The sequence below is a fragment of the Eriocheir sinensis genome, unplaced genomic scaffold (assembly GCF_024679095.1).
Source record: "Eriocheir sinensis breed Jianghai 21 unplaced genomic scaffold, ASM2467909v1 Scaffold165, whole genome shotgun sequence".
Lineage (NCBI taxonomy): Eukaryota > Metazoa > Arthropoda > Malacostraca > Decapoda > Varunidae > Eriocheir > Eriocheir sinensis.
Genome location: NW_026111017.1, coordinates 488971 through 500586, shown reverse-complemented (window position 1 = coordinate 500586; position 11616 = coordinate 488971). Strand labels below are relative to the sequence as shown.

Below are 11616 nucleotides of genomic sequence, written 5' to 3'. Positions count from 1 at the left end.
GTAACGGTGGAAGAAGTGGATCACGGGAAAGGTAAAAAAGAAGGGAATGAAAAAGAAAGTGTGTTGAGGATGGAAGCTGAGTTGGAGAAGAGTGGAGTGCTTAGAGAATTGAGAAATGAGAGTTAAAATAAAATAAAGTTAAATGGAGTTTGATTTAGGAGATTAAAACCACTGTAGATGTTATAGTAAGTTTGTTCGTAGGATTTATCACCCATACAAGACAGAACAACCCCTCACATAACTATTGTTTAAATGACACTCTCATAAGCAGGTCTGGGTGCGAGAGGGATTTCGGGGTCTTAGTGAGCTCTGATCTCCGTCCAAGGGCACAATGCATTCAAGCTAGAAATCGAGCTAATAGGGTACTGGGATTTATTTCAAGGAGCGTAAGCAACAGGAGCCCCGAAGTCTTCCTCAAACTATATTTAGCATTAGTTAGACCTCATCTTGACTATGCGGTTCAGTTCTGGTCACCTTACTATAGAATGGATATCAAAATGTTAGAATCGGTGCAGAGGAGGATGACTAAGGTGATTCAGGGGTTGAGAAACTTGCCATACGAGGAAAGACTCAAACAGTTAAACTTGCATTCTCTAGAAAGGCGAAGGGTGCGTGGAGACATGATCGAGGTTTATAAATGGATGAAGGGCTTTAATAAGGGAGACATTCATAAGGTTTTGATGGTAAGAGAACCGGGTAGGACACGAGGTAATGGGTTTAAACTGGATAAATTCAGATTCAACAGGGACATAGGCAAAAATTGGTTTACTAACAGGGTGGTGGATGAGTGGAATAGGCTTAGCAGTCATGTGGTGAGTGCCAATACAATTGTCACATTCAAAAATAGACTAGATAAATTCATGGACAGCGATATTAGGTGGGGTTAGATACACGGGAGCTTAGGGTCAAAGGAGCTGCCTTGTACAGGCCTACCGGCCTCTTGCAGACTCCTGCGTTCTTATGTTCTTATGTTCATCATCACCGCCACCACACTCTTCATCACCAGTCACCTCCACCCACGCCATCCTTCACCACCACCACCATCACCACCACAAGGTCTAGCACTCAAAGAATCCTCGTCCCCCATCATCACCACGCACACTTTTCATCACCACCACCACCACACCCACCATACAACACCAAAATCACCACCACCACCACCGCCCATCACAACCACCAATCAAATCACCACAACCGTAATCACAGCATACTCATCACCTCAACCTTTCATTACCAGTCTCATCACCAATCGCCAATGATCATCCACACATCAACACCAAAACCATCACCCACCACCACCAACCACAACTGCCACTCAACCACCACAACCACCACCATCCACCACCACTCTCATCACCACACCACACACTTGTCATTGGGGTTCATGCCGGAGCCAGCAGGACATCCCCAGACATCCGAAAACTCCTTCATGTTGCTCATTGGGACAACCACGCGGTACTCTGATGGGGAGTGTTGGTCCGTGAGCACCTGGTTGAGGAGCCCCTCGTCGGTGATGGACGTGCACCAGGTGTGGGCGTTGCTGAGGAAGAGAAGCTGGGCGGGCGTGTACTCAGTCAGGCCCGGCAGTCTTGGCTCCTCCCCGTTGCGGTCGGTGTAGAGTTTGTAGGCCAGAAGTGCTTCCCTGATGCCTCCGTTGTCCGCGATGTTCTCACCCTAAGAAAGAGGTAAAAAGAGTGTGATTTTGGCCTTGGTAATGCCTGGTATCTAAATAACGGAGAGCTTGGTATATCATATGGTAGAAGTGCCTCTCATTTCTCCGTTGTCCGCTCTGTTCTCATTCCGTTTAAAGTGTGTGATTCGGGTTTGGTAATGAATGATGTTTCTGAGTAAGGGAGGGCTTCTCTGCGTTGTTCTATCCCCCAGACGCACAGACAGACAGACAGACTGACAGACCACGTCCCTCCCCACCTGGGTATTGACGCCGTTGAGGGTAGCGTTGGGCAACAGGCCGTCCAGCTCAGGCAGGCGGATGCTGTCGTACTGGTCGACGATGCACTGGGCGTGGCTCTGGAAGACCTCGAGCGTCGCGTTGGTCCACCAGGGCACCGCGTTCCCGTCCTTTTCGTTCTGGCGCCCCTGGTCGTCGAACCCGTGAGTAATCTCGTGGCCGATCACCTGCAGGGAGGAAGAATCGCTTAGGTCCTTATTATTAACGTATCAGCGCCTTAGTTCAACTGTATGAAAAGCCTCTCGTAGAAGTTCCTGGGCTTACCATGTACTGTTTTGTGATCCTAGTGAAGGTTTTACTTTGAACGGGAAAATCAGCCATGGAAACAGACCACGCCTACTCCTCCTACATATGAACCAAAAAGACTCTTGTGGAAGTTCCTGGGCTCTCCATGTACTGTTTTGTGATCCTAGTGAAGGTTTTACTTTGAACGGGAAAATCAGCCATGGAAACAGACCACGCCTACTCCTCCTACATATGAACCAAAAAGACTCTTGTAGAAGTTCCTGGGCTCTCCATGGACTGTTTTGTGATCCTAGTGATAGGTTTACTTTGAACGGAAAAATCAGCCATGGAAATAGAGCACGCCTACTCCTCCTACATATGAACCGAAAAGCCTCTCGTAGAAGTTCCTGGGCTCTCCGTGGACTGTTTTGTGATCGTAGTGATAGTTTTACCTTGAACGGGAGAATCAACCACGAAAACCCTGGTAATCTAATTTGTGGCCTTGGGAAACAGCCGTAACGGGAACTCGATACGTTTAACAATATTATAATGACCTAAATCCGATATCAAGTCGTGTTTCGTGGCGTTGTTTGTTTGCAGTGACTCGAGAAACCGAAGAACTGTCCCTAAGTACTTTTTACAGGCCGAGGAAGGGCGAGCTTGTCAAACGGTGCCGCTGGAGATCATCGATTATCAGCGCTGCCAGACTGTCGTACTCAGCCTGTTAGACTCGCCGATTTCCGCCCCAAGGCTTTTTCCTTTCCCCAACAACTGGATTCACTTGTAGCTAGCGTTGAACTGGTTAATTACTGATGTTTTTTTAATAGCTGTGAATCAGAGAAACTGAAAAATAGTATGCTCCGAGTACGGTAATTTGGCAACGCTGCCGATTATTAGTTACCGTTACCGACTTGTCGTACCCACCAGGACCTCGGCAAGCATGGAGCGCCACCTGATTCTGTCTCTTGTCAGCTGCAACGACTCAGCAGGCTTAAGATGTCCTCCTGCCATTCTTGTCACACCATCCATAAGTTTCTCTCTGTCTTCCTGTTGCTCCTCAGCCTTCCACCATCCCAGTCAACACCACAGCCTCCGTCTCATTCCTCCTCATCACATCACGATTATTGGTAACGATCACAATAATAGTTAATGAATGTTACCTCTGTAAGGAACATGGCTTGTAAAGCAAACAAGAAAACTAGATGGAAATGAAGTTTGGGGAGTTTCACGAAGGTGGACAACTGTTGAAAAGCTGCCGTTGGCTACTGAGTTGTTTAATAACTAATATTTCTCTCTCAAAGAAGGAGGAGGAGGAGGAGGAGGAAGAGGCGTAAATGGATGTGATAAGATAGGAGGAGGAAAAGGAAGAAGAGTAGGAAGAACAAGAAGAGAGTGCAGATAGATCAGTGTCCGAGGATGAACTATAGTGATGATTCTTTTTGTTATATCATGTTGTTTTCGTTGATTCTGTTATTGTATTTGTTGTTTATTGTTGTTGTTTTAATTGAACATCGATTTGCTACACGCGCAGTGCGGAGGGCTGCTGCTAAGTCACCTGTTCTTCTTATGTATGTATGTATGTATGTATGTATGAATGTTTTCTCTACCTGTCCAATGGCGCCGTAGTTCTGTGTATAAATGTGGTATCTAACTAACTAACGGGGGCATATGCCAGGAGGCGCGTTACTTTACTCACCTTCCGCCTCCACCCCTGCCCTGTCCCATACCTGTCCAATGGCGCCGTAGCTCTGTGTATAAATGTAGTATCTAACTAACTAACGGGGGCATATGCCAGGAGGCGCGTTACTTTACTCACCTTCCGCCTCCACCCCTGCCCTGTCCCATACCTGTCCAATGGCGCCGTAGCTCTGTGTATAAATGTAGTATCTAACTAACTAACGGGGGCATATGCCAGGAGGCGCGTTACTTTACTCACCTTCCGCCTCCACCCCTGCCCTGTCCCATACCTGTCCAATGGCGCCGTAGTTCTGTGTATAAATGTGGTATCTAACTAACTAACGGGGGCATATGCCAGGAGGCGCGTTACTTTACTCACCTTCCGCCTCCACCCCTGCCCTGTCCCATACCTGTCCAATGGCGCCGTAGCTCTGTGTATAAATGTGGTATCTAACTAACTAACGGGGGCATATGCCAGGAGGCGCGTTACTTTACTCACCTTCCGCCTCCACCCCTGCCCTGTCCCATACCTGTCCAATGGCGCCGTAGCTCTGTGTATAAATGTAGTATCTAACTAACTAACGGGGGCATATGCCAGGAGGCGCGTTACTTTACTCACCTTCCGCCTCCACCCCTGCCCTGTCCCATACCTGTCCAATGGCGCCGTAGCTCTGTGTATAAATGTGGTATCTAACTAACTAACGGGGGCATATGCCAGGAGGCGCGTTACTTTACTCACCTTCCGCCTCCACCCCTGACCTGTCCCATACCTGTCCAATGCCTCCGTAGTTGAGGGCCATGAGGGAGTTGGCGCGGTAGAAGGGCGGCTGCAGGATGCCGGCATTGAAAGTGATGCTGTTGTACTCGGGCATGTAGTAGGCGTTGACAGTGGTGGGCGGCATTTCCCACAGGTCACGCTGCGCCGGTTTGCCCAGCCGTTTGAACTCGGTGACGGCCAACCACGACCTGGCGACCCGCACAGAGGTCAGTGCAGTGAAGGAGTGCATACTGACCGACTTTCTCTTTAAACGAACTTCCTTATTGACCATCTAATCAACCTACACTGCTTGCTAATTGCTCACCTTGCCCCTGGAACACACACACACACACACACACACACACACACACACACACACACACACACACACACACACACACACACACCAGTACTCACTTGAGGGCCAGGACGTTAGCGAAGTGTGTCAGCTGATCGAGGTCAGCGAGGTCAGCGTAGTAGGTCTCGAGGGCGGTGGTGTTGCCGTACCAGTCCGGGTAGCCGATGAACTTGGTGATGGCCTCCGCCTTCTCCATCGCCAGCGGCTTGGTGGCGTTGTCCATCCACTCGTTCACCTCCAACAGGCCTTCGAAGGACACGCGCAGGTCTTCCACCATCGCGTTCACCTCGTCCTTGGCCTGCTGTGAGAAGTAGGTCTCCACGTACTTGGTGCCGATGGCGAGCCCCAGGAAGTCGTTGGTGGAGTCCGCGCACTGCGTGGCGCGCGGCTCCTCGGCCAGGACGCCGCTGGCCACCATGTCGTACTGGAAGGAGGCGTCGCGCATGGCCTGCGTCGTCTCGTCTCCCAGGCTTCTCACGAGGCGCCACATCAAGTAATTGGACACCGTGCGCTGGCTGGTGGTCTGAAGCAGCTGCGTCACGTTGTACATGTAGGCCTGCTCCTGCACGATGACGCGGGTGTTGCCGTCCACGGTCACGCCGCTGGCCTCGAACATGGGCACCAACACCGGCAGCCAGTCAGCGCCCGTCAGTGTGTTCAGCTCGGTCACCGTCATGGGGTTGTACATGTTGTCGATGTCCCGGCGCTCCTCGCTCGATCTGGTGATCTCGGCGAGGCTCGTCTCGAAGGCGAAAACGTCCTCCACGTCGGCGGCCACCTGGCTGCCGTCCTGGCCCAGTGCCTCGGCCAGAATGTTAGCCGTGGCGGCGATGTAGGTCTTGTAGGCCTCGATGCGCTCCTGGTAGTTGTCTGGGTTGACGAGCACAGAGCGAGGAAGACCTAGGGACGTCTGGTCGATGTAAAGGGTGGTGGAGAAGGTATCCTTCTCGTCGGCAAACACCCACACCTCCACAAGGGAGGTGGAGCCGGCCTGCACCCTGCTCCGGGCCACCGTGGCCTGCCAGTCGAAGGCGGTCTCGTCCCAGGCGTTGATGGTCATGGGCCAGCCGCCGAACTGGTCCAGGAAGTCAGTGAGCGGCGTGACGCCCCGGGCCTCCAGCTGCGGCTCGTCCATGCAGCCCAGGTAGAAGTTTTTGGCCTTGTTGATGGGCGCAGGGTCCTGGGCGTCGATGGGTTCCTCCAGGATAGTGCCCAACGCGTTGGACAGCTTGCGGGCCAACACGTCGATCTGGGACCAGCGGGATGAGTCCTCGGGCACCGGGTTGCTGTTGATCCAGCCGCCGCATGCGAACTGGTAGAAGTTGTCACAGGGGTCAACAGAGGTGTCCATGGCCTCGATGATGCTGGCGGCGGCCAGCTTGCACTCCTGCGTGTCGCAAACTTCCACCTCCTTGCCACTGGAGGATGTGTCGCGGTAGGAGAGAGAGTTTAGGTTTGGTGTCTCAGGCCATCGTGACTAATCAGCAGCCAGACTCCAGCACCACCAACAAGCCCTACACTATGGCATCTTTGTGAGTCACTGATGTGTGTCTTGAGAAGGGTTTGAACTGACACTATTCCGTTCTCCGCCTGGCCTTGACAAGCCAATCACCCTCCCATCACTCGGTTCATCGGCGTGCCTCGCAGTTCCCTGCAATGAACCTCAATCAAGTTAAGCCGAGGCTTGTCTGCGGTAGATGAAATTCTCCTCACGTTGTTCCGACCAATTACCCGCTAACAGACAAGCCTCAGTTTCCCCTCGTTCAGGTACATTGTAAGGGAGCCGCGCTGTACACGCCCCGGCGAGCCTGAGTGACGGGAAGGGAGCGAAGAGGGTGTGGGATGCCCTCTTGCCTGACTGTGACAGACGAGTTACTACTGACTCATTGACCTGAACCACTGAATAACTTTAAGATCTCTGGAGCCGAATCTGCCACCTGCCGCGGACACAAAGCCAAACAACGGTAAGCTTATAGAGATATGTTGTCCTTTCTCACTAACATCCCTGCGAGGTAAACCTGCATAACCTTACGGCAGTTTCAACGGCGCCGTGTGATCTGCGTTGTCTGGTCTGGGACTTGTGTCGCGCGGGAGGGTCAGCCTTTGTAACGGCTCCTCCCTGACGGGTTTAATCATGGTGTTGTTTTTATTTAGTTTATTTTCATTCGTTTCTTACATTCTAATGTCTAGCTTGAACTCTTTCCATTTTTTTATGTTTCGCCTCTACTTCCGGAAGGCTTTCTTGGTGGGGCCTGGTGGTTGGCCCCTGTCCGTTGTGGTGCAAGCAAATGTTTACAATGGCGCCATCTTGCTTGGGTCATGCTGCCCCCCGAAGCTCATCTTTGACCCTCTTTTAGTAAGAGAATCTAGAGACCGGGTTGATGGGTGGTCTCCAGGACAGCATGTGGGTAGTCTTCGGCCACTCGGCGATGACTGAGAAACTGCCAGCTTGTTTGTAGCGGCGGGGGGGATGCAAACCCGCGTCCTCCTGGATGCCGCGCCTGCATGCTGACCACTCAGCCACCGACTCCATCAGTCGACCTTCATGAGCGTAGATCGCTGGCTGATTTTCGGTTCAGTAATTTAATAATATTACCCACCGTCTTATTACCTCATGTCTTAATTATTAAGTGGGCGTTAGAGTATCACTAAATTTGCGAGGTCCCCTCAAGACTCACGCCGTCAAGGAACAAGAACAAAAACTATTCAACATTAAAGACATGCACGCCAGGCTCCACGGATTCAAGGGCTAAGGCAACAAAGATGAACACCGAGGCCACGCGCGGCAATAACACATGCCCTCTGTTGATGGGTAATGTTAATAATAGGTTTTAGTGTGTTACGGTTCATCATTTGTAGAACGCAAGGAAACGGTTCGTGTTATATGAAACCCGGACGCTCAGCAGCCCGCGACCTCCAATTATTTCCCGCGGAGCCTCCTCGGAAGTAGCCGAATTAGTCTAGCGACTGTTCTTAATAAGCGGCCTTTGACGTTGTTTCAATTCCATTTTTCCCTTAGTTTAAACTGTAAAAAACATATTCTGTGCCAAAAAGTATATATAGATATATATATATATATATATATATATATATATATATATATATATATATATATATATATATATATATATATATATATATATATATATATATATATATATATATATATATATATATATATATATATATATATATATATATATATATATATATATATATATATATATATATATATATATATATATATATATATATATATATATATATATATATATATATATATATATATATATATATATATATATATATATATATATATATATATATATATATATATATATATATATATATATATATATATATATATATATTTTAGTGTGTAAGTGGCTTTATAGTTCAATGTAGTGTGAATGAGAGAAGGGATGGCAGAAGAAATGAAATGAAATGAAATGAAATGAAATGAAAGGAAAGGAAAGGAAAGGAAAGGAAAGGAAAGGGAAGGGAAGGAAAAGGATTAGGAAGGAAAGGAAAGGAGGGGAAAGGAAAGGAAAGATAAGGAAAGGAGAGGAAGGGAAAGGAAAGAAAAGGAAATGAAAAGGAAGAGAAGGAAAGGGAGAGGAATGGAAAGAAAAAAAAGAAAAGGAAAGGAAAGGAAAGGAAAAAAATACTAAAAGAAATAAAGGGAAGGAAAGGAAAGGAAAGGAAAGAAAGAAAAGCAAAGGAAAGGAAAAGAAAACGAGACGAGACGAAATTAAACGGAAGGTAAAGGAAGGGAAAGTAAGGGAAAGATAAGTGAAGGAAAGGAAAGAGTGACGTCGCGTTGTGTCCCATATACTCACTGTGGCATCGGCTCCTCAGCCTGTGGTGGTGCCGGGACCGCGAGTGTGGCAGCCGAGGAAGAAGAGGACGAAGAGGCGGTCATAACCCCCACCAGGGCCGCGCAAGCCACCAGGGCCACGCAGCAGACGCCCACCAGCGCCTTCTCCAGGTTAGTCCTCCGCCGCCACAGCCCCTGCACGCCCGGCTCCTGTCTCTCCACCCTTTCCTGTCTCTCCACCCTTCCCGGGGACTCCATGCGGCCATTGCTTATAGTCGGCAACTCCATGGCCTGAAAATGGGAGAGAAGTGGATTATTGGGTCAGTATTCTCAAAATGCTTCCGCCTCTTACACCAACTACTTCCAAAGGCTGACAAGAACATTAATCAATCAACTATTTCCAAACCAACTATTTCCAACCAAACTATTTCCAAACCAACTATTTCCAACCAAACTATTTCCAACCAAACTATTTCCAAACAACTATTTCCAAAGGCTGAAAAGAACATTAATCTGATTCCCATGAGTGGTATTCTCAGGTTCATGGTAGAAAGGCTTTGTTAAACTACCACCAGGGTCATAAAACTACCCTCCAGAACTATTGTTAAATCATGTCAGATGTTTACCACCAGGGTCATAAAACTGTCCTCCCCCCCATGGAAAAGCCCACAGCCCCTAGTAAGACCTTGTCAGATGTGTACCACCAGCGTCATAAAACTACCCCCATTGAAAGGACCACAACTACGAAAGCCTTGGCAAATGTATGTCAGCGGCGTCATAAAACTACCCCCATGGATAGGACCGCATCCCCTACTAAAGCCTTGTGAATTGGGTACCACCAGGGTCATAAAACTACCCCCATGGACAGGGCCGCAACCCTTACTAAAGCCTTGTGAATTGGGTTCCACCAGGGTCATAAAACTACCCCCATGGATAGGACCGCATCCCCTACTAAAGCCTTGAGAATTGGGTACCACCAGGGTCATAAAACTACCCCCATGAACATGACCGCAACCGTTACTAAAGCCTTGTGAAATGGGTACCACCAGGGTCATAAAACTACCCCCATGGACAGGACCGCAACCGTTACTAAAGCCTTGTGAAATGGGTACCACCAGGGTCATAAAACTACCTCCATATAAAAACGCACGGCCCCCATTAAAGTCTTGTCAAATGGGTACCACCAGAGTAAAAAAGTCCCACAACCACGAAAGCCTTGTTAAATGTGTGTGTTTGGCCGCCGATATGTTTAAGAATATGACCCTATGAGTTAATGCTTAGACAGGGGAAAGGGGAAAGAGGAGGCGGTACTTTAGACAGGGGAATGACAACCTATGGGAAGGGGGATAAAGGGATGCTGAGAAGGGGAAGGGGTGAAGGGAAGGGAAGGAGTGATGTTAGATGTGTTTGTCATTATATAGGAGATTGTTAGGAGAGGGGTCGTGTAAGGGGGGAAGGAGTTAGGTTATGGAAGGGATAATGGAGAGGGAGGAGTGGAGGGTGGATGGGGAAAAGGGTAAAGGGAGGAGAAAAAGTTCCCATTGGTGGTCTTATATAAAGCATAGACTCGAAAGTACGGCGTTCGGAATCTGGTTTTCTATAGTCAGTCAGAGTCAGCGAAAACTGATATAATTTCATGGCAGACTTAGATGTTATTTTGTCAAGCCCAGAATTCATTGGCACAGCGAACATGAGAGATCAAAGAAAACTGTTGTGGTATGACGGTAGACTGAACAAAACAATGATAATAATAGTATAAGGCAGAAAAAAAGAAAGTAAAAAGAAGAAAGAAAAAAAGAAATGTGCTAGTATTTACGATAACTATAAAATAAATGAAGGAATATGTATGTTGGTGGGTAAGCAAATAAAAAAGAGAGAAAGATAAATAGATAGATAGATAAAAGATCTCTCTCTCTCTCTCTCTCTCTCTCTCTCTCTCTCTCTACGAAAACAAATGAATACACGAAAGTCTATGCATGGGAATGAAGAGATATGCGTGCCGCTGAATGTGTGATCAAAAAAAGGTCGAAGATAGAAACGAATGTAAAACGAAAAACTGGAAAAAAAAGTCTGAAAGTGAGGTTAAAGGAAATGGAAAAGAAAATAATCAAATGGGGAAAAAACTGAGGTAGGAAGAGAGGAGAGAGGAGGTGAGGAAGGAAGAAAGGAAGGAAGGAAGGAAGGAAGAAAGGAATTAAGAAATGAAGGAAGGAAGGAAGGATGAAGGAAGGAAGGAAGGAAGGAAGAAAGGATGGAAGGAAGGAAGAAAGAAAGAAAGAAAAGAAAGGAAGGAAGGGAAAAAAGAAATAAGTTAGGGAGTAAAGTAAGTAAGCAATCGTATGTATAATAATGATAATAATAATAATAATAATAATAATAATAATAATAATAATAATAATAATAATAATAATAATAATAATAATAATAATAATAATAATAATAATGTACGAGTACGGGGACGTACGAGTACAGTACGAGGAAACAGACAACAGGAACAACAGTGAGGATAATGAGAAAAAACAACAGCAACACAAATAACAAAGAAAATCAACTACAACATCAACAATAACCTTCTCACCACCCAACAACAACAACAACAACACAAGCAGCAACTCGAGCAACTAATAGCAACACTTAGAGCTCAATTTGAGATCGAAATGACTCTCCGGGCGAGGCATTCGGTAATATATTGCCGGGACAAACTTGCCTGTTATTGGAGCACTAAGAGGAGAGAAGAGGAGTAGGAGGAGCAGGAGGAGGAGAAAGAGGAGAAGGAGGAGAGAAGGAGGGATGCAGTGAGAGGAGTTGGAGGA

At 47.4% G+C, this 11616-nt stretch overlaps 1 protein-coding gene across 1 annotated transcript; it reads right to left on the bottom strand.

The window, feature by feature from the left end:
• Positions 1-750: 750 nt before the first annotated feature.
• LOC126990443 (neprilysin-1-like) lies at positions 751-9151 on the bottom strand. The gene is made up of 5 exons (XM_050849051.1): positions 8826-9151; positions 5046-6404; positions 4642-4837; positions 1930-2136; positions 751-1674 (listed from the first exon to the last, which is right to left on the bottom strand). Exons 1-5 carry the CDS (start codon positions 9089-9091, stop codon positions 1354-1356), a joined length of 2349 nt encoding a protein of 782 aa, XP_050705008.1. The 5' UTR covers positions 9092-9151; the 3' UTR covers positions 751-1353.
• Between the last annotated feature and the right edge of the window lie 2465 nt (positions 9152-11616).

Bases quoted from the DNA above. Each gene is read 5' to 3' on its own strand.
- LOC126990443 (XM_050849051.1), bottom strand. From the start codon at position 9,091: ATGGAGTTGCCGACTATAAGCAATGGCCGCATGGAGTCCCCGGGAAGG. The intron at 6,405-8,825 runs GTGAGTATATGG...CACATCCTCCAG, and splicing joins GCTGAGGAGCCGATGCCACA to TGGCAAGGAGGTGGAAGTTT. The intron at 1,675-1,929 runs GTGGGGAGGGAC...CCTCTTTCTTAG, and splicing joins TCAACGGCGTCAATACCCAG to GGTGAGAACATCGCGGACAA.